This window comes from Scyliorhinus torazame, chromosome 19, assembly GCF_047496885.1.
Source record: "Scyliorhinus torazame isolate Kashiwa2021f chromosome 19, sScyTor2.1, whole genome shotgun sequence".
Taxonomy (NCBI): domain Eukaryota; kingdom Metazoa; phylum Chordata; class Chondrichthyes; order Carcharhiniformes; family Scyliorhinidae; genus Scyliorhinus; species Scyliorhinus torazame.
The window spans coordinates 1,448,372-1,471,971 of record NC_092725.1 but is presented as its reverse complement, the minus strand read 5'-3'; the positions used below and the strand labels follow the sequence as shown (position 1 = coordinate 1,471,971).

General features: G+C 44.9%; 1 protein-coding gene across 1 annotated transcript in view; it reads left to right on the top strand.

The window, feature by feature from the left end:
* The first annotated feature begins 7,445 nt into the window (after positions 1–7,445).
* Positions 7,446–23,600, top strand: part of LOC140395848 (uncharacterized) — a 41,466-nt gene continuing 25,311 nt past the window's right edge. Inside the window, exons 1-3 of the mRNA XM_072483939.1 lie at positions 7,446–7,504; positions 11,112–11,157; positions 12,047–12,082. Of these exons, the coding sequence (XP_072340040.1) occupies positions 11,127–11,157; positions 12,047–12,082 (67 nt within the window). The 5' untranslated portion in view covers positions 7,446–7,504; positions 11,112–11,126. The remainder of the gene's footprint in view (positions 7,505–11,111; positions 11,158–12,046; positions 12,083–23,600) is intronic.

Sequence of the window (23,600 nt, the reverse complement as noted above, 5' to 3'; positions counted from 1 at the left end):
TTAAACCTATATTGTCTCCCCGTGTTTCTTCTACCAAAATGCATTATCTAACGTTTCGCTGCATTGAAGTTCATCTTCCAGGTGTCTGCCCATGTGGCCAACTTGTCAATATCCCTCTGAAGTGGCTCAGTGTCACCCTCACAATTCACTATTCTCGCTCAGTTAGCATCATCTGCAAATTTAGAGATCTTACCCTCAACGCCCACTTCTAAATCATGTATCTAAATCAGAAAAAGCAAGAATCCCAACACTGGACCCTGGAGAACTCGTCTTTCAACTCGTCTCCAGTCTGTGAAATGCCCATATATACGTACACTCTGTTTCCTATCTGATGGCCAACTTCCAATCCATGCTGCCAAGGACCCATCAATCCGAAACGTTTTTAACTTACTAACCACCCTGCCATGTGGCATTGTATCAAATGCTTTCTGAAAGTCCAAATATACAACATCCACAGCACTACCTTCATCCACTGCCGATGTCACCTCCTCAAAGAACTCCATTAGATTTGTCAGACATGACCTGCCCTGGACAAAGGCTTATTGACTGTCTAGTATTAACTTATTTTTCTCTAAGTGTATATTTATATAATCCCGTATTATGGCCTCCACAACTTTTTCGACTATTGATGTCAAGTTGACAGAACTGTAGTTTCCTGAGTTATCCGTTGCCCCTTCTTTAACCAACGGCATCACATTTGCAATCCTCCAGTCCCCCAGGACTAATTCTGTGTTCAAACAGGCCTGGAAAATTTCTGTCAACGGCTGTGCAATATACTCCTTTCCCTCTCTCAGCAATCTAGGATGTATCCCATCCGGGCCTGGCGACTACTCTACCTGCAGTGCTGCCAGCCTTTTTAGCACATTTTCTTTATCCATAACTATACAGCTCAATTGCTTAACACCCACATTTTCAACTGGGCCATTCTCACCGCCTTCTAATTTGGTAAAGCCAGAAGCAATGTGCTCATTTAGTACCATTGCCATACCCTCTGCTTCAATGAGCAGTTTACCCTACTTATCCCTTATGCGCCCCACTCTGTCCTTCATTAATCCTCCCATTAAATGCTTGCAGAACATTTTTTCTATATGTTTTAGCACAGCCTGCAATCCTTTCCTCTGCTTCCTCTTAGCCTTCCTTATTCCAGCCTTAGCCTCTCTCCTGCATTTGAGATTCTCTCCTGATTTCTATTGCCATTATTATTCCTGTATGCATCATATGCCTCTTTTTTCTTCCTTATTTGATCATCAATGTCCTGAATCATCCATGGTAGTTTAGATTTGAATGCTCTGTATAGATTTCTCATGGCTATAGACCTATCTTGTACCCGATTCACCTCCCTTTTTAAAGTTTCCCATTGGTCATCCACTGTTTTGTCCAAAATGCATTTCCAGTTAACCAGCTCCCATATAACTTTTAGATCCCTAAATTGTGTCCTTTTCCAGTCTGCGAACTTAATCCATGACTGATTTTTTCCCCCTTTCCCAACTTAATATTGTATCGTATTATGTTATGATCGCTACTTTCCAACGGCTCCGCCACTTCTCCACCCGCCCTGCCTCGTTCCCAAGGACCAGGTCCAGCACAGTTTGTTCCCTGGTAGGACTGAAAATGTACTGTTCCAGAAAGTTCTCCTGCACAGGCTGCAGGAATTTCTTCCCCTATCTGCCCACCACTCTACCCGTTTCTACCTGAGGATAATTGAAATTCCGAAATATCACAACCCGACTTGGCCTGCAGATTCCATAATGTGCCTACAAATGCTCTCTTCTCCCCCTCCCTACTATTTGGAGGTCGATACCAAATACCAAACAAGGTCACTGCTCCCTTCCTGTTTCTCACATCCAACCATATAGATTCCAATTCGGGAACTGCATCTCCTTCAAGTGCTCTGATACTATCTTTGATCAGGCCTGCTCCACCACCTCCCTTTTTATCCACCCTGTTCCTACTATCAACTTGATAACCCGGGATGTTAAGTATCCAGTCCTGTTCTGGTCTGAGCCACGTTTCTGTCAATGCTACGATGTCATATTCCCCGAGAGCAATTTCTGCTTCCAGTCCACCAATTGTGTTCACTATACTCCATGTATATACAATACATACAATTTCACCCTAGCCTGATCTCTTTCTTGCCCTTTGGGAGGCGACCATTCTTTGTTCACTGTCAACAATCAATCATTCTTTCACTTCCTTTTCCCTATTCCCCATCTTTTCTCTTTTGACCTCACCAGTACGTCTAAAACTAGGCGTACTAGTCAACCCCCCCCCCCCCAAACCCCCGGTTTACAATGTTTAAATCCACCCCCATTGCACTATTTACTCTCTCCGCTAGGAGATTGGTTCCATTACGGCTCAGGTGAGGCCCATCTCTTCTAAACAGCTTTCTCCTTTCCCAAAACTGATCCTAATGACCCAAAAATCTAAGCCCCTCCATTCGACACCATCCCTCAATCCACACGTTTACCTCCCTGATCTGCCTTTGTCTAAATGGTGAAGGTCGTCGCACAGGTAGTATTTCTGAGGTTACCACCCTGGAGGTTCTACGTTTCAACCTATTCTCTAAGACCCGAAACTGGTCCTGCACGACCATAAAACTGTCCCTCTAGGCATCTAAAATGTCATACCTGTTAAACAGCTACTACGGGTTCTGGGATTCCTGGACCTTCAATCTCGTTCCCTTTCGATGAATGGTCGCCCACTCTCCTGCAATCCCTACACTCCTCCTTGCTTGCTTATCACGATGTGGAGTGACTACTCTGTGGTACGACTGTTCCAGAAACCTCTCTCCTTCTTCTATGGTGCGCAATGAAGATCCAACTCAGCCACATATTGTTCAAAGACTGCTATCCTCTGGCACTTCTTGCAGACATGACTGTCCCGGATGTCTTGTGGATCCAAAACATCGCACATATTACATGCCACACACATCACAACCTGTCCAAAATGCCCGACCATACCTCACGGCGATGCACACTTTTGGGGCTCTGCTGGTTCTAAGCCACAATTAGTTGCGTCATTGGGTGTATGGGTGTCCTGAAGATGCGCTTCCAATGGCTGGACTGCTCTGGCGTGGCCGTCCAAAAAAGCCCTCGGAGGATCTCGCACATCGCTCTGGCCTGCTGTGTCCTGCACAGAGCTGCAACTGGAGGACATGCTGGAGAGGGAGAGGAGGAACGCCAGGCATCATCTGGCGGGAAGGAATCAAACGATGGCCAGGATGGGCAGGGCATAGGTCTCGGGCTCTCACAGGAGGCCACACAAAACGGGCACCAGGGCTATCAACAATGGGCCAGTTCTCCAGCTCCGCATGCGCTCTCCTCATTACCAGTCTCCTCAGTGCCATCATCTTCCTGGCTGGAATGTGAGATTGTGGGGAGCGGAGTGCTGATATTCATCTCCAGCTTCACATGTTCCCAGCGCCAATTCTGGCCCCAATGAATACGACGCCGGCGTCAGTTGGAATTGCAATAGTTTCACGTGCTGGCCCATTCGCATGTCCTGAGGAGCTCCGGGACTGGTGCCCCCAATGGGAATGGGGCACACTCCCAATTCAGTTCCAGCATCAACACCTGTGTCTCTCAAACTGAGGATCTCACCATTGTTTACAGAGGGACCGCCTGCAACAGATACTCCAGAGATATGTAAAGGAAATCAATACAGATCCAATCGCACATCTAAGCATAATGTACAGTCGTAAATGATCAAGTTGCTTCAAGATAATGCATCTCCGCCAAAGCACATTGAAACATAGCAGGGATGCACCCCCAGTAGTTCCTCTGAAACGTGCCTTTATTTTCTTGCTTTTAACAAATTTAAGTTTCATGCTGGTTTTGTTCTTTCTGCCAGGCACCCTGACTACGAGTGTGTAGTCTGCAAAGCGTAAGAGAATCACATATATATATACAGCTAGATATCTGCAACTTAGACAGCCAACGTGTAACCGTGCCATCGGCATTTGTTTCTTTGTAATGTTGTACGTGGAAGTAATTCCTTCTTGATCAACCTGCTTAACATCTCGGTTTCTATGGCAATACTTTGCCAAGTGTAACAGTTCTAAAGGTGCAGATAAGGTAGAGAGCATTTCTGGATATGACAATACCCCAAGCCGAAAACCGAGATTGTCATAGTGTGCAAACTTATGGTGCTGGGTTACCACGTGACTGGTCGAACGTGGGTCTATGTCTCTGCAATATGTCCAGCCGAAGTCTCAGTCGTAAATAGCATGTACGATGCTGGATTTTTGTATATTTATTTCTGTACCACGACTGAATGGCAACAGTTCAAACAACACTTTTAAAACATGAACTCCGTGTGGGATGTCCATCATTGGAGATACATTTCCTGTTGTCAGAAGAGACGTATGGAGAAGTGGACAGAATGAAATTTAATTAAAGGAACATACAATACAAAACAAATCCTGAAAACCGATTTGCTTTCAATACCCAGTGCATGCAGAGTCATTGAGTTGACCAGTAAATTATTTCTTCATATATTATGAGATGTTTCTCTATCAAATCTTAGCAGACGAACACGAAACAATCATACACAACATTAGACTCCTGGGAAGGTGGGACACACATCTTAGGAACGACTTAGTCTGTTAGCATTATATTCGCCGGATTACAGAAGAATGAGGGAAGATTTCATACAACACCTGAAACCATCGAGCAGGACTCGGCAAGGTAGCTGCAAGAAGGAAGTTCCCAAAAGTGGGGTGTCCTGAACAGGGAGGGGGTCACAGTCTGAGGATGAGAGGTAGACCATTTAGAACAGAGAAGAGGAGAAATTGCTTCACTCAGAGAGTGGTGAACCTTTGGAATTTGCTACCGCAGGAATTAGTTGAGGCCAAAACATTGTTTTGCAAGAAGCAGTTAAGTACTGCTCTTGGGGCGAAAGGAATTTAAGGGTCAAAGCGTGAACAGGCTATTGAGTCGGATGATCTGCCATAATCATAATGGATGGCGGAGCAGACTCGAAGGGCCGAATGGTCTTCCCCTGTTCCTATTTTGTATATGTGTATAAGTCCATTTGACCCATCACTGCTGGCTGAGTTCTTTCAGGTATTAAATTAATTCGACTGTTCCGGCCTTTCACCAGAGACCCATAATTCTTAAAAGTTTCCACCATACGGTGAATTCTTTCAATATTTAAAGAAAGGCATTTCATCGGTGACAAAAAAAACATCATTTCTATTTGTGTCGCTTGTGAGTGCAGTACTGTGCCTCTGACTAACTAACATTCTGTCCCTGCAGACAGTTTCTATTTACGGACTCTATGTAAACCAGTCCTCAATTTGAGCACCGTCTCTGACTAACATTCTATCACTACCTACAGTTTCTATTTACGGATTCTATGTAAACCAGGCCTCAATGTGAGCACTGTCTCTGACCTCGTGCTTCTGTGGTCTGAGAGGAAGATCACAGCTGCAATAGTCAGGCCGCCTGCACTCAGTCAACCATCGCTTCAAATCAAACCTCTTTAAGAAATCCTCGGCATGATTGAAAACTAACTGCTCAGAGCAAACTGTACTGGGTCTGGTTTAGCACAGAGCTAAATAGCTGGATTTTAAAGCAGACCAAGTCAGACAAGCAGCGTGGGTTCAATTCCCGTACCAGCCTCCCCGAACAGGCACCAGAATGTGGCGACGAGGGGCTTTTCACAGTAACTTCATTTGAAGCCTACTTGTGACAATAAGCGATTTTCACTTCATTTCATTTCCTCTCCAAAGGCCTTAATTGTACGTGACCTCCCAATTCTGGATATCTATTCCAGAACTCCATGTTTGGGTCCCTGAATTCTGGCTTCCTCCCTCGGCTCTGTTACAAAACAGTTTGACCGCAAATTCCTTCTCCAACAAGTTTCTATTGCCGTCCAGTTGCACCTGACTGTATGTGTCCCATTCACGTCTGTGCCACCGAGTCTCATGCAATTACATCTCATGGTCTCCCGGTGTTGGCAAAATGAATTGGTAAGTGGTGAAACGTGGAGATTTTCATTTCACATGGGATTGTTAAAAGGAAAAGCTGTGCAATGGGATTCCATGGTAACGTTAATCAGACACGTAATTAAAGAGGGTTAGCTCCAATATTCGGCGAGGAATGAGATGGTGTACAATTAAATTGGAGGCGTGTCAGTGCCTGCACCTCCTCCTGTGCTGTGGTATCCTGTGAATAGACTTATACAACAGTACATTCCTGATCTATTATCTGAACTATATATGAAACATGGCAATTTCAGGAGCCCTTCGTCTGTCTTCAGTCCCTGCAATGAAACTGACAGGATTGGAATTTGAAGGACTGTCAAACATTTATCCGAGCAACGGTACAAATAAAAATATTGAACTCAACAAGCGCTGCGGTACCATTGCTTCCAGTACCAGGATCCCAGGTTCGATTCCTGGCTTGGGTTACTGTCTGTGCGGAGTCTGCACGTTCTCCCCATGTCTGTGTGGGTTTCCTCCGGGTGCTCCAGTTTCCTCCCACAAGTCCCAAAACTCGTGCTTGTTAGGTGAATTGGACATTGTGAATTCTCCCTCTGTGTACCGAAACAGGCGCCGGAATGTGGCGACTGGGCCATTTTCACAGTAATTTAATTGCAGTGTTAATGTCAACCTATTTGTGACAATAATAAAGATTATTATTATATACATACACTGAAACACAAACACGCACACACAGAAACAGACAGACACATACACACACACACAGAAACACACACATACAGAAACACACACACATACAGAAACACACACACATACAGAAACAGACAGACACATACACATAAACACACACACAGAAGCACACACACACAGAAACGCACACACACATACACAGAAACACACACACACACAGAGAAACGCACACACACATGCAGAAACACACACACACAGAAACAGACAGACACATAAACATAAACACACACACAGAAGCACACACATACAGAAACACACACACAGAAACACCCACACAGAAACACCCACACACAGAAACACACACACACACACAGAAACAGACAGACACATACACATAAACACACACACACAGAAACATACACACACACAGAAACAGCCAGACACATACTCATAAACACACACACAGAGAAGCACACACATACAGTAAAACACACACACACACACAGAAACACACAAACACACACATACACACAAGGAAACATCCACGCACACATACAAATACGCCCACACAGAACTCATCATATCTCAAAGACACGAACAATACGAAAGTGTAATTTATAGAATTAACGTTCAGTTTCCAGCCGGAAGCTCTGAAGCCACTGGCATTGCAATGCTGGATTGTCCAATGTGCAGATCTGCTGATGTCCGTTGCAGTTGTCACGTAGTTGATTATTTCAGTCAACCCAACTAAATACTGACTTCCTGTTCTCAGAGGCTTTGATAGCAAGTTTGTTCTGTTGTGAAACGATGCAGCTTAACCAAGGCAGCCGGCATTCCGTGCAAGCAAGACTTGAAGCCAGACAATAAGCAGTGAGTAAACGGTGCATTTCCTATCACCTAAAACCGCCACAGGGTTCTTTTTGCCTGACTGATCTGTCGCAAATATTTGATTTGTTTGTTGCTACTTTAATAATCAATCGAATTTCTATTGTTAATGTAACATAAATACAGTCTAACACTTTAAGCGTATTGGCTACATAATTTGTGTTATTTTAATGCATTTTTATTGTGATAAATGTTATATGAAGTCTAACCTCCCAGCTGACTGAGGACAATCCAATGCTACCATTGTGAGAAACAGCAAGGGAAATCTCTTAGGTTCTGGTCAGTATATTTCCCTCCATCGCTCATGTTTGCAATAATCAGCTTGTTATTTGTCGAGACTGGCAGTGCAGAAATTTGCTGAGGGTTTCCTGTATGACAAAAACGATGGTATTAAAATATATTTCCTCATTGTCTGAAAAACGCTTTACGCCGCCATGAGATTGTGAATTGTGGGTAAGCAATATTTTTATTCAGATGTCTCTTTAACCGTGAGTAATAAAGCATTCTGTTCCCGCCAAAGTCATTATGTTCTTTATTCCTGGAGCTTTACAAAGAACCCCACGTCGGCTAGGATTTTGAGACAGGAACCTGCTGCCTTTTGTTCATTCAGGCATCAACGTGCTGACTGTCGGGACAGCCACAGAGTTTCACTCGGCCGACTGTCACTCCTCTGTGTTGTATTCTTGTGTTCTTTGCGTTCACATCAATGACTATTCTTAATTCCCATTTTAGAGAGGGAATATTTCGGTCCTTGTGCACCAACTTCGGGAAGAAAGAGGAGGAAATTTGGATTCAATAAAAACCTGAATTGAAAGCCGAAATAGAACCACGAATCGATTGTGGTAAACATCCATCTGGTTAACTAATGTCCTTTACGGCAGGAAATCTGCCCTCGCCAACAGACTCCAGATCCACAATAATGTGTTTGCCTGTTAAATGCTCACTGAAATGACGCAGCAAGTACTTAGCAACAGGAAATTCGGGATGGACAATAAACGCTGGCCAAGCCTGTGACACCCTCATCCCATAATACATTTTATAAGTGAGGGCGGCACGGTGGCGCACTGCTGCCTCACGGCGCTGAGGACCCAGGTTCGATTCCGGCCCTGGGTCACTGTGTGGAGTTTGCACATTCTCCCCCTATCTGCATGGGTCTCACCCTCACAACTCAAAAGATGTGCAGGGTCTGTGGGTTGGCCACGCTAAATTGCCCCTTCATTGGAATAAAAGACAAGTGCATGCATCAACATTCATGCTTGGACGTAGCGTCAGCCTCCATAGGACCTGGAACAAAAGTAGGCAATTCGGCCCATCGAGTCTGCTCCGTCATTCAATTAGATCGTATCTGATAAGCCTTACCTCCACTTTCCCACCTTATCCCCATAAGTCTTGATTCCCTTTCTGTTGATTTCTGCCTTGGCCATACGTAGCAACCCAGCCTCAAAAACCCTTTGTAGGAAAGAATTCCACAGCCACACTACCCTCTGAGAGAATAAATTCAGGCTCTTTAATGGGCGACCACTGATTCTGAGATTATCGCCTCAGGTCCTTGACTCTCCAACAAGGGGAAAGACACTCTCAGAAACTATACTGACAAGCCAGTTGTGAATCTTATCTGTCCCAATAAGGTGACCTTTTTCTTCTGAATTCCAATGAGCACGGACCCAACCTATCCACCTTCTGGTCATCAGAAAATCCCTCCATACCCTGGCCCAATCTACTGAACCTTCATTGATTGCTTCCAATGTCAATATATTTTTCCATATATAAGAAGACTGAAACTGTTCACATAATTCTTGGTATGGTCTGACAAGAGTCCTCTGTAGTTCCAGCAATGTTTATATTATGTTCCTTTGAAATTAAGGTCGACGCTCCATTTACCTTCCCTATTAGCTGCTGAATGGGCATGCTTTCTTTTCGTGATGTGTACAGGAGGACCTCTAAATTCCTCTGTGCTACAGCTTTCTGCAATGTTTATCCATTTAAATAATTGATTATTCAGCTCCGTTGTTCTTCTGTAACATGAACTGACCAGATGAGAGAAGAAAAATTTCAATATAAAGAAGGATTTCTACTTTGTCTTTAACCCACGATTATCTGTCCTCATTTGAACGGGTCGGGACAGATTGCCTTTTTCCGCCTGGAGTTCATTCTGTTCTTGTGCTGAGATGCAAGGGAATAGACATGTGCCTGTTTAAAACAGTGGCGATCTGCCCAGATTCTATGCCACATGACAAGTTAATTTGTATGTCGAATTGATGTTTTCAAGGCATCCGTGGCAAATCTATAATTTGTTGTTTATCTCTAATCGCCCTTGAACTGAGTGGCAGTTCAGCGTGAACCACAATGCTGCCGCCTGGGTCGCCTTTCGGCCAGGAAGCAGATTTCCTTCCAGTTAGTGAACCTGATGTCTCTTACAATCCCTAATGGCTTTAAGGTTCTAAGTAATCCCTTCAATTCCAGATTTTATTGAATTGAAATTTCATCACCTGTGGCAGGATGGAAACCGGCGTCCTGGGATACAGAGCAGTATCCTGGATCACTGGATTATCATCTGCACCGATAGCAACTCCGCCACTGCCTCCCCCAATTTCCGCCATTGTATATCCCACATTAATCGAATTTCAAAATCCAACACAACGCATTTGCATTTATGGACAGTTTCATAATAATGGTGGCTGCAAACTACAAGTTCACAAAATCTGACAGGACTGACGGAGGTCCTCGCACCAGTACCTTCCTTTAAAAATGTATCCAATTCGGCAACGTGAATATCAGTGTGTCCCTCGATTATTCTTTTCAATGCATATCTCTTTATTTATTCAAAGCTAATTTAGTTTTACTTTCCATCAGTAGTACAAGCAATCTGGGGTGATACTTTATTTTTAATATTCGTATACTTCCTTGTCCATTTGCTAAAAATAAATCTTGCCTTTCTGCCCCATCGTTATTAAAACCCAGTGCAAATTGTTAACTGGTATTTATTCTACGCGGTTTCCGGCTTCATCTATAACTTCGCCCCTTCCGTCTTCCCAACTTTCAGAGAACAACAGCAGATTCCATAAACTTTCACATGTAACTGAAAACATCAATTCTAGGTTCCAGTTCTCGAAACCACCTCTTCGCCTTCTGCAGTACATTGGACTCCTTCCGAACGTCTGGTGATAAGAACTGGAAACAATAAACCAGGTGGCTGCTTTAGCACAGAGCAAAATCGCTGGTTTTGAAAGCAGACCAAGGCAGGCCAGCAACACGGTTCAATTCCCGGATCAACCTCCCCGAGCAGGCGCAGGAATGTGGCGACTCGGAGCTTTTCAAAGTAACTTCATTTGAAGCCTACTTGTGGCAATAAGTCATTTTCATTTTTCATTCATGTTGCCTAACCAGTGGGGTTTTAACGTTTAGCATCACGCCATTGGGTCCATATGTTCTGCCTCTGTATATAAAGCCGCGGGTGCGGTATGCCTTTGTGAGAGTCTCGCCAGGTTACGCTGCCACATTCAGAATTTCCTCTATATGCCTCACCAGCCATGTTTTGTGTCTTTATTGAAATACAGAACTTGTTTTTAATTTTTCATATTCTTTCCAATAGAGATTTGCAGATATAATGGATTTGGATAAATCTGAAGTCGTCTTGCGTGAGTCCTCAAAATTTAATTCCCTGCAGTTGTTTAAATTAGATATTCTTTCTTTTTTGTAATTTTTAAGTAGCCAATTCTTTTTTTTCTCCAATTAATAGGCAATTTAGCGTGGCCAATGCACATACCCTGCACATCTTTGGGTTGTTGGGGTGAGACACACACAGGGAGAATGTGCAAACTCCACACAGACAGTTACCAGGGGTCGAGATCAAACCCGGGTCATCGGCATCATGAGGCAGCCGTGCTAACCACTGCGCCACTGTGCCGCCCTTAAATTAGATATTCTGACATAGAACAGATAATTGCTGTTTTCTTCACCATTTCTCTGTTGATTGTGATAATTTACCTCGATTGTCAGAAGGCGAATTTCTTAATTTTTGAGATAATCTGCCTGTTTTATATTGAGCATATTTAGATCAGTTTTACGTTGCATGGGATGTAAATTTAATATTTGCAGCCATCCTGTCATAGTAGAATTGTCGCTGGAACTATCCAGAGACCCAACGTAATGACTTGGGGATTTGGATTTCAATCCCGACATAGTAGATAAAGAGACTGGAATTCAATTGAATCAACATTTGGAATTAAAAGTCTAATTGTCTGAACTCGATTATCGCAAAAAGCCATCCAGTTCAATAATGTCCTGTCAGGGTGAAAACTGGCATTCCTTACGTGGTCTGACTTACATGTGACTCCAGACCCAGATCAATTTACCTGACCCAAAAATGCGACTTAGCTCAAGGGCCATTCAGGTTGAGTAATTGATGCTGGCCCAGCCAGCGATGCCCACAGCGCATGAATGAATTGTTGATATATCTTGTGAACCACTGTCATGTCATCGCCATTATTGATATGAATTCAGCTAATTATTTTCTATTCATTTTAGTGCTCCTGGTTGGGACTTACCTTGTTCTTTGCAAAGGTCAGTAATTGTGCTGATTATCGAATCGATGTCTGTTCATAAACCTCCTCTTATCGAATTCGTGATATTGATTCCAAAGCAGATTTGAATGTTACAATTTGACAACAAAATCGATTACTCCAGCAACGTTCTATCTTCAGACAAGGACACCCAAGTCGCGCTGCACACTCCCCTCTCCCAATTTACAACCGTTCCGGGAGTAATCTGCCGTCCTGTTTTTGTTTACAAAGCGACCAACACCACACTTATCCAAATTATCCTGCATCTGCCATTTGGTTTGCCCACTCGCCCAACCTGTCCAGTTCATGCTGTAGGATCCCTGCATTCTCGTCACTGTTACTGTCCCACCCAACTTGGCATCACCTGCAGACTTTGAAATGTTACATTTTGTTCCCTCATCCAAATCATTAATATATATTGTGAGTTTCTGGGGTCCCAGCGCCGATCCCTGTGGTACCCACTAGTTACTGCCTGCCAATTTGAAAATGACCCATTAATTCCTACTCTGTTTCCTCTCTGCCAACCAGTTTTCTATCCACCTCAATACATTTCCCCCAATCCCATGCCTTATGAAAGTCCAAATATACCACATCGACTGGCTCCCCCTTGACAACTGTACTGGTTATCTCTTCTAAGAATTCCAACATGATTTCCCCTTCATAAATCCATGCTGACTTTGACTGATCCTGCCACTGCTTTCTCAATGTTCCGCTATATAATCCTTGATAATGTATTCAAGAATGTTCCCCACTACCGATGTTAGGATTACTGGTCTATAATTCCCTGTTTTCTCTCTACCTCCCTTTTTGAATATTGGAGTGACGTGAGCTACCCTGCAATCTGCAGGGACAGTTCCAGAGTCTATCGAATACCGGAAGATGACCACTAATGTATCCACTATTTCCAGAGTCACCACCTTAAGCTCTCTGGGATGCAGATTCTCCGGTGCTGGGAATTTATCCGCCTTCAATCCCATCAATTTCCCCATGCACCATTTCCTCTCCTAATATTGATCTCCCTCAGTTCTTTTCTCTCACTAAACCTTTCATTCTCCAACATTTCTCGTATCTGATTTGTGTCACCTTGTGTGAAGACAGAACCAAAGTATGTATTCAATTTCTCAGCTGTTTCTTTGTCCCTTATTTCCATGTTTCTGTCTGTAGTGGGCCTACATTTCTCTTTAACTTCACATATCTATAGAAAATCTTAGTGTCAGTCTTTATGCTTCCTGCAAGTTTACTTTATACTGTATTTTCCCCTTCTCAATCAAACCCGTCGCCCTTCTTTGCTGAATTCTAAACTATTCCCAATCCTCAGACCTATTATTTTTCTTGGCCAATCTGTATCCATCTTCCTAGGATCGGAAACTGTTTCTAATTTCCTTTGTAAGCCACGGATTGGCCCTCTTACCCATTTTACTTCTGTGCCAGACAGGAATGAGCAGTTGCTGAAGTTCCGTCATGCATTTCTCGAATGTTTGCCATTACCTATCCACTGTTATCCCTTTACGTAACTCTCCCCAATCTATCAAGGCTAACTCACGCCTCATATCTTTAAAGTTTCATGTATTAAGATCAGTACCATCGTCTCCGAGTCAACTACTTCACTCCATCTTAATAAAAAGCCTATCATGTTATGGTCGCTCATCCCCAAGGGGTCTCGTACAGCCAGATTGGCAATAATTCCCTTCTCATTACACAATACCCAGTCTGAGATGGCCTGCTCTCTTTTCGCTTCCTCCACATATTGGTCAAGAAAACAATCCCATCTACACTCCAGGAATTCCTCCTCTACGGCATTGTGGCTAATTTGATTTGCCCAATCTCTGTGAAGATTAAAATCACCCATGATCACCGATATTCCCTCATTACATGCATCTCTAATTTCGTGTTTAATTCCATTCCCAACATCACCACTGCAGTTTGGGAGTTTATATATGACACCCACTAATGTTTTTGGTCCCTTGGTATTTCTCAACTCGACCCATACAGACTCCACATTGTCAGAGCTAATATCCTTTCTCACTATTGTGTTAATTTCCTCTTTAACCATCAGTGTCACGCCACCACCTTTTCTTTATGCCTGTCCTTCCTAAATACTGAAAACCCTGGGACATTCAGTTCCCATCCCTGGTCACCCTGCAACCATGTCTCCCAATTATATTGTACCCATTTATATCTATCTGCGCGATTAGTTCATCCACTTTATTGCAAATGTCCCACGCTAGGCTGTAAAGCATGCAATTCATCCCTTGTGACTAACTAATTTTTTTAAAAAAGCGTAATTCTGGTTCCATTTGGTTATTTAATTACATGCCTTATCCTGCTGCTGGTCCCACTTCCATGAGTAAACATAAAATTATTTTTATCCGGGCTGGCTTTCGTGTCAAAGTCTCTGTGATATATAGGATTGCAGGTTTGCGGGCGACACAAAGGTTGGGAGCAGGTTCGGGGCAGCACGGTAGCATTGTGGATAGCACAATTGCTTCACAGTTCCCGGGTACCAGGTTCGATTCCGGCTTGGGTAACTGTCTGTGCGGAGTCTGCACGTCCTCCCCGTGTGTGCGTGGGTTTCCTCCGGGTGCTCCGGTTTCCTCCCGCAGTCCAAAGACATGCAGGTTAGGTGGATTGGCTGTGATAAATTACCCTTAGTGTAGGGTGGGGTTACTGGGTTATGGGGATAGGGTGGAGGTGTTGAATTGGGTAGGGTGCTCTTTCCAAGAGCCAGTGCAGACTCGATGGGCCGAATGGCCTCCTCCTGCACTGTAAATTCCAAATTTCATGGTGGAATTGTGGACAGTGATGAGGACTGTCAGAGGATACAGCAGGACTTAGATAGTTTGGAGACTTATGCAGCGAGATGGCAGATGGAGTTTAATCTGGACAAATGTGAGGTAATGCATTTTGGAAAGTCTAATAGAGGTAGAGAATATACAGTGAATGGTAGAACCGTCAAGAGTATTTACAGCCAGAGAGATCTTGGTGTACAGGTCACAGGTCACTGAAAAGGGCAAAACAGGTGGAGAGGGCAGTCAAGAAGGCAGGCGGAATGCTTGCCTTCATTGGCCGGGTCATTGAGTATAAGAATTGGCAAGTCATGTTGCAGCTGCACAGAACCTTAGTTAGGCCACACTTGGAGTATAGTGTTCAATTCTGGTCGCCACACTACCAGAAGGATGTGGAGGCTTTAGAGAGGGTGTAGAAGAGATTTACCAGGATGTTGCCTGGAATGGAGGGCATTAGCTATGAGGAGAAGTTGAATAAACTTTGTTTGTTCTCACTGGAAAGAAAGAGGTTGAGGGGGCGATCTGATAGAGGTCTACAAAATTATGAGAGGCACATACAGAGTGGATAGTCAAAGACTTTTTCCTAGGATAGAACATAGAACATAGAGAAATACAGCACAGATCAGGCCCTTCGGCCCATGATGTTGTGCCGAACCTTTGTCCTAGATTAATCATAGATTATCATTGAATTGACAGTGCAGAAGGAGGCCATTCGGCCCATTGAGTCCACACGGCTCTTGGAAAGAGCACCCTACCAAGGTCAACACCTCCACCCTATCCCCATAACCCAGTAACCCCACCCAACACTAAGGGCAATTTTGGACACTAAGGGCAATTTATCATGGCCAATCCACCTAACCTGCACATCTTTTGACTGTGGGAGGAAACCGGAGCACCCGGAGGAAACCCACGGGCACACATAGAACATAGAACATTACAGCGCAGTACAGGCCCTTCGGCCCTCGATGTTGCGCCGCCCTGTGAAACCACTCTAAAGCCCATCTACACTATTCCCTTATCGTCCATGTCTATCCAATGACCATTTGAATACCCTTAGTGTTGGCTAGTTCACTACTGTTGCTGGCAGGGCATTCCACGCCCTTACTACTCTCTGAGTAAAGAACCTACCTCTGACCTTTGTCCTACATCTATCTCTCCTCAATTTTAAGCTATGTACCCTCGTGCTAGACACCACCATGCGAGGAAAAAGGCTCTCACTGTCCACCCTACCCAATCCTATGATCATCTTGTATGCCTCAATTAAGTCACCATTTAACCTTCTTCTCCCTAACGAAAACAGTCTCAAGTCCCTCAGCCTTTCCTCATAAGATCTTCCCTCCATACCAGGCAACATTCTGGTAAATCTCCTCTGCACCTTTCCCATGCTTCCACATCCTTCCTATAATGCGGCGACCAGAATTGCACGCAATACTCCAAATGCGGCCACACCAGAGTTTTGTACAGCTGCAACATGACCTCATGGCTCCGAAACTCAATCCCTCCACCAATAAAAGCTAACACACCGTACGCCTTCTTAACAACCCTCTCAACCTCGGTGGAAACTTTCAGGGATCTATATACATGGACACCGAGATCTCTCTGCTCATCCACACTGCCAAGAACCTTACCATTAGCCCAGTGCTCTGTCTTCCTGTTATTCCTTCCAAAATGAATCACCTCACACCTTTTTGCATTAAACTCCATTTGCCACCTCTCAGCAGCGCTGCAGCTTATCTATGTCCCTCTGTAAGTTGTAACATTCTTCAGCACTGTCCACAACTCCACCGACTTTAGTGTCATCTGCAAATTTACTCACCCATCCTTCTACGCCCCCCTCTAGGTCATTTATAAAAATGACAAAGAGCAGTGGTAACTGGACTCCAGTCTGAACATTTCCCATCAACCATCACCCTTTGTCTTCTTCCAGCTAGCCAATTTCTGATCCAAACTGCTAAATCACCCTAAATCCCATGCCTCCGTATTTTCTGCAGCACCCTACCATGGGGAACCTTATCAAACGCTTCACTGAAATCCATATACCGTGGGCAGCACAGTAGCATTGTGGATAGCACAATTGCTTCACAGCTCCAGGGTCCCAGGTTCGATTCCGGCTTGGGTCACTGTCTGTGCGGAGTCTGCACATCCTCCCCGTGTGTGCGTGGGTTTCCTCCGGGTGCTCCGGTTTCCTCCCACAGTCCAAAGATGTGCAGGTTTGGTGGATTGGCCATGATAAATTGCCCTTAGTGTCCAAAATTGCCCTTAGTGTTGGGTGGGGTTGCTGGGTTATGGGGATAGGGCGGAAGTGTTGACCTTGGGTAGGGTGCTCTTTCCAAGAGCCGCTGCAGACTTGACGGGCCGAATGGCCTCCTTCTGCACTGTAAATTCTATGATATACACCACATCAACTGCTTTACCCTCATCCACCTGTTTGGTCACCTTCTCAAAGAACTCAATAAGGTTTGTGAGGCACGACCTACCCTTCACAAAACCACGTTGACTATCTCTAATCAAATTATTCCTTTCCAGATGATTATAAATCCTATCTCTTATAAACCTTTCCAAGATTTTGCCCACAACAGAAGTGAAGCTCACTGGTCTATAGTTGCCGGGGTTGCCTGTACTCCCCTTCTTGAACAAGGGGGCAACATTTGCTTTCCTCCAGTCTTCTGACACTATTTCTGTAGACAAAGATGACTTAAAGATAAAAGCCAAAGGCTCAGCAATCTCCTACCTAGCTTCCCAGAGAATCCTAGGATAAATCCCATCCGGCCTAGGGGACTTATCTATTTTCACACTTTCCAGAATTGCTAACACCTCCTGATTATGAACCTCAAACCCTTCTAGTCTAGTAGCCTGAATCTCAGTATTCTCCTCGACAACATTGTCTTTTTCCTGTGTGAATACTGACGAAAAATATTCATTTAGCACCTTTCCTATCTCCTCGTACTCCAAGCACAACTTCCCACCACTGTCCTTGACTGGCCCTACTCTTACCCCAGTCATTCGTTTATTCCTGACATATCTATAGAAAGCTTTAGTGTTATCCTTGATCCTACCTGCCAAAGACCTCTCATGGCTCTTCTTAGCTCTCTCTTTAGGTCCTTCCTACCTAACTTGTAACTCTCGAGCGACCTAACTGACCATTCATGTCTCATCTTTACATAAGCCTCCTTCTTCCTCTTGACAAGTGTTTCGGCTGCTTTAGTATACGACGCTTCCCTTACTCGACCACTTCCTCCCTGCCTGACAGGTACATACTTATCAAGTACACGCAGTAGCTGTTCCTTGAACAAGCTCCACATTTCCATTGTGCCCATCCCCTGCAGTTTTCCTCTCCATCCGATGCATCCTAAGTCTTGCCTCATCGCATCATAATTGCCTTTCCCCCACATATAACTCTTGCCCTGCGGTATATACCTATCCGTTTCCATCGCTAAAGTAGACTTAATCGAATTGTGGTCACTAACACCAGAGTGTTAGTGACCACAATCGAATTGTGGTCACTAACACTACCTCCAAATCTAACACCTTTGCAATCCTTTCCTCTACATCTCTGGAACTTTTAGGAGGCCTATAGAGAACCCCTAACAGGGTGACCTCTCCTTTCCTGTTTCTAACCTCAGCCCATACTACTTCAGTAGACGAGTCCTCATTAAACGTCCTTTCTGCCACCATAATACTGTCCTTGACTAACAATGCCACCCCTCCCCCTCTTTTACCACCTTCCCTGAGCTTTCTGAACTATCTAAACCCCGGCACCTGCAACAACCATTCCTGTCCCTGCTCTATCCATGTCTCCGAAATGGCCACAACATCGAAGTCCCAGGTACCAACCCATGTCGCAAGTTCACCCACCTTATTCCAGATGCTCCTGGCATTGAAGAAGACACACTTCAAACCACCTTCCTGCCTGCCGGTACACTCCTGCAACTTTGAAACCTTACTCATGACCTCACGACTCTAAACTTCCTGTATACTGGAGCTACAATTCAGGTTCCCAAGCCCCTGCTGAACTAGTTTAAACCCTCCCGAAGAGCATTATCAAATTCCCCCCCCCCCCCAGGATATTGGTACCCCTCTGGTCCAGGTGTAGACCATCCTGTTTGTAGAGGTCCCACCGACCCCAGAATGTGCCCCAATTATCCAGAAATCTGAAACCCTCCCTCCTGCACCATCCCTGTAGCCACGTGTTCAACTCCTCTCTCCCCGTATTCCTCATCTCGCTATCACGTGGCACGGGTGACAACCCAGAGATAATAACTCTGTTTGTCCTGGATCTAAGTTTCCACCCTAGCTCCCTGAATTGCTGCCTTACATCCCCATCCCTTTTCCTCCCTATGTTGGTACCACGACTTGGGGCTGCTCCTCCTCCCCCTTAAGGATCCCGAAAACACGACCCGAGACATCACGCACCCTGGCACCTGGGAGGCAACACACCAACCGCGAGTCTCTCTCGTTCCCACAGAATCTCTTATCTATCCCCCTAACTATGGAGTCTCCAATGACTAATGCTCTACTCCTCTCCCCCCTTCCCTTCTGAGCAACAGGGACAGATTCTGTTCCAGAGACCTGTTGCCCATGGCTTACCCCTGGTAAGTCATCATCCCCAACAGTATCCAAAGCGCTATACTTGTTACGAAGGGGAACGACCACAGGGGATCCCTGTACTGACTGCTTCCTCCCGGCCCCTCTCACCGTCACCCATCTATCTTTATTCTTAGGAGTAAATACATCCCTGAATCTTCTAGGTCCCCTAACAGAGATATTTGAATCATCGGCAGCCACAGGTGAGGTGCCTGAAGATTGGAGAGTAGCGAATGTTGTGCCCTTGTTTAAGAAGGGCAGCAGGGAAAAGCCTGGGAACTACAGACCGGTGAGCCTAACGTCTGTAGTAGGTAAGTTGCGAGAAGATATTCTGAGAGACAGGATCTACAAGCATTTAGAGAGGCAAGGACTGGTTCGGGGCAGTCAGCATGGCTTTGTGCGTGGAAAATCATGTCTCACAAATTTGATTGAGTTTTTTGAGGGGGGTGACCAAGAAGGTAGATGAGGACAGTGCAGTAGACGTTGGACTTTAGGAAAGCCTTTGACAAGGTACCGCATGGTAGGTTGTTGCAGAAGGTTAAAGCTCACCGGATCCAGGGTGAGGTTGCCAATTGGATTCAAAATTGGCTGGGCGACAGAAGACAGAGGGTGGTTGTAGAGGGTTGTTTTTCAAACTGGAGGCCTGTGACCAGTGGTGTGCCTCAGGGATCGGTGCTGGGTCCACTGTTATTTGTGATTTATATTAATGATTTGGATGAGAATTTAGGAGGCATGGTTAGTAAGTTTGCAGATTACACCAAGATTGTTGGCACAGTGGATAGTGAAGAAGGTTATCTAGGATTGCAACGGGATCTTGATCAATTAGGCCAGTGGGCCGACGAATGGCAGATGGAGTTTAATTTAGATAAATGTGAGGTGATGCATTTTGGCAGATCGAATCAGGCCAGGACCTACTCAGTTAATGGTATGGCGTTGGGGAGAGTTATAGAACAAAGAGATCTAGGAGTACAGGTTCATAGCTCCTTGAAGGTGGAGTCGCAGGTGGACAGGGTGGTGAAGAAGGCATTCGGCATGCTTGGTTTCATTGGTCAGAACATTGAATACATGAGTTGGGGCGTCTTGTTGAAGTTGTACAAGACATTGGTACGGCCACACTTGGAATACTGTGTGCAGTTCTGGTCACCCTATTATAGAAAGGATATTATTAAACTAGAAAGAGTGCAGGAAAGATTTACTAGGATGTTACCGGGACTTGATGGTTTGAGTTATAAGGAGAGGCTGGATAGACTGGGACTTTTTCCCTGGAGCGTAGGAGGCTTAGGGGTGATCTTATAGAGGTCTATAAAATAATGAGGGGCATAGATAAGGTAGATAGTCAACATCTTTTTCCAAAGGTAGGGGAGTCTAAAACTAGAGGACATAGGTTTAAGGCGAGCGGGGAGAGACTCAGAAGGGCCCAGAGGGGCAATTTCTTCACTCAGAGGGTAGTGAGTGTCTGGAATGTGCTGCCAGCGGTAGTAGTAGAGGCGGGTCAAATTGTGTCTTTTAAAAAGCATTTAGATAGTTACATGGGTAAGATGGGTAGAGAGGGTTATGGGCCAAGTGCGGGCAACTGGGACTAGCTTAATGGTAAAAACTGGGCGGCATGGACTGGTTGGGCCGAAGGGCCTGTTTCCATGCTGTAAACGTCTATGATTCTATGATTCTATCTATGACCACCTCTGCCTCCCGAATGATCCGTAGTTCATCCAGCTCCAGTTCCCTAACGCGGATTCTGTGGAGATGTGCGCGGGGAGGATGTGCAGACTCCGCACAGACAGTGACCCAAGCCGGAATCGAACCTGGGACCCTGGAGCTGTGAAGCAATTGTGCTATCCACAATGCTACCGTGCTGCCCTTAAGAACAATTTAATCTACACAATATCATTCTATCGTAATCCATGTACCTATCCAATAGTTGCTTGAAGGTCCCTAATGTTTCCGACTCAACTACTTCCACAGGCAGTGCATTCCATGACCCCACTACTCTCTGGGTAAGGAACCTACCTCTGACATCCCCCCTATATGTTCCACCATTCACCTTAAATTTATGTCCCCTTGTAATGGTTTGTTCCACCCGGGGAAAATGTCTCTGGCTGTCTACACTATCTATTCCCCTGAACATCTTATAAACCTCTATCAAGTCGCCCCTCATCCTTCTCCGTTCTAATGAGAAAAGGCCTAGCACTCTCAACCTTTCCTCGTAAGACCTACTCTCCATTCCAGGCAACATCGTGGGAAATCTCCTTTGCACCTTTTCCAAAGCTTCCACTTCCTTCCTAAAATGAGGCGACCAGAACTGTACAGTCCTCCAAATGTGACCTCACCAAGGTTTTGTACAGCTGCATCATCACCTCACGGCTCTTAAATTCAATCCCTCTGTTAATGAACGCTAGCACACCATAGGCCTTGTTCACAGGTCTATCCACTTGAGAGTGGCAACATTCAATGATATATGAACATAGACCCCAAGATCTCTCTGCTCCTCCACATTGCCAAGAACACTACCGTTAACCCTGTATTCCGCATTCATATTTTCCTTCCAAAATGGACAACCTCACACTTTTCAAGATTAAACTCAATCTGCCACTTCTCACCCCGGCTCTGCATCCTATCTATGTCTCTTTGCAGCCGACAACAGCCCTCCTCACTATCCACAACTCCACCAATCTTCGTATCGTCTGCAAATTTACTGACCAACCCTTCAACTACCTCATCCAAGTCATTAATGAAAACCACCAACAGCAGAGGACCCAGAAATGATCCCTGCGGTACGCCACTGGTAACTGGGATCCAGGCTGAATATTTGCCATCCACCACCACTCTCTGACTTCTATCGGTTAGCCAGTTCATTATCCAACTGGCCAAATTTCCCACTATCCAATGCCTCCTTACTTTCTGCATAAGCCTACCATGGGGAACCTTATCAAATGCCTTACTAAAATCCATGTACACGACATTCACTGCTTTACCTTCATCCACATGCTTGGTCACCTCCTCAAAGAATTCTATAAGACTTGTAAGGCAAGACCTACCCCCCACAAATCCGTGCTGACTATCCCTAATCAAGCAGTGTCTTTCCAGATGCTCAGAAATCCTATCCCTCAGTACCCTTTCCATTACTTTGCCTAGCACCTAAGTACGACTAACTGGCCTATAATTCCCAGGGTTATCCTTATTCCCTTTTTTGAACAGGGGCACGACATTCGCCACTCTCCAATCCCCTGGTAACACCCCTGTTGACAGTGAGGACGGAAAGATCATTGCCAACGGCTCTGCAATTTAATCTCTTGCTTCCCATAGAATCCTTGGATATATCCCGTCAGGTCCGGGGGACTTGTCCATCCTCAAGTTTTTCAAAATGCCCAACACATCTTCCTTCCTAACAAGTATTTCCTCGAGCTTACCAGTCTGTTTCACACTGTCCTCCCCAACAATATGGCCCCTCTCATTTGTAAATACTGAAGAAAAGGACTCGTTCAAGACCTCTCCTATCTCTTCAGACTCAATACACAATCTCCCGCTGCTGTCCTTGATCGGCCCTACTCTCGCTCGAGTCATTCTCATATTTCTCACATATGTGTAAATTGCCTTGGGGTCTTCCTTGATCCTACCCGCCAAAGATTTTTCATGCCCTCTCTTACCTCCCCTAATCCCTTTCTTATGTTCTTTCCTGGCTATCTTGTATCCCTCCACCGCCCTGTCTGAACCTTGTTTCCTCAGCCTTACATAAGTCTCCTTCTTCCTCTTAACAAGACATTCAACCTCTGTTGTCAACCATGGTTCCCTCACTCGACCATCTCTTCCCTGTCTGACAGGGGCATACATATCAAGGACACGTAGTACTTGTTCCTTGAACAAGTTCCACATTTCACTTGTGTCCTTCCCTGACAGCCTATGTTCCCAACGTATGCACTTCAATTCTTGTCTGACAACATCGTATTTACCCTTCCCCCAATTGTAAACCTTGCCCAGTTGCACGCACCTAACCCTCTCCATTACTAAAGTGAAAGTCACATAATTGTGGTCACTATCTCCAAAATGCTCCCCACTAACAAATCTATCACTTGCCCTGGTTCATTACCAAGTACCAAATCCAATATGGCCTTCCTCTGGTCGGACAATCTACATACTGTGTGAGAAAAGCTT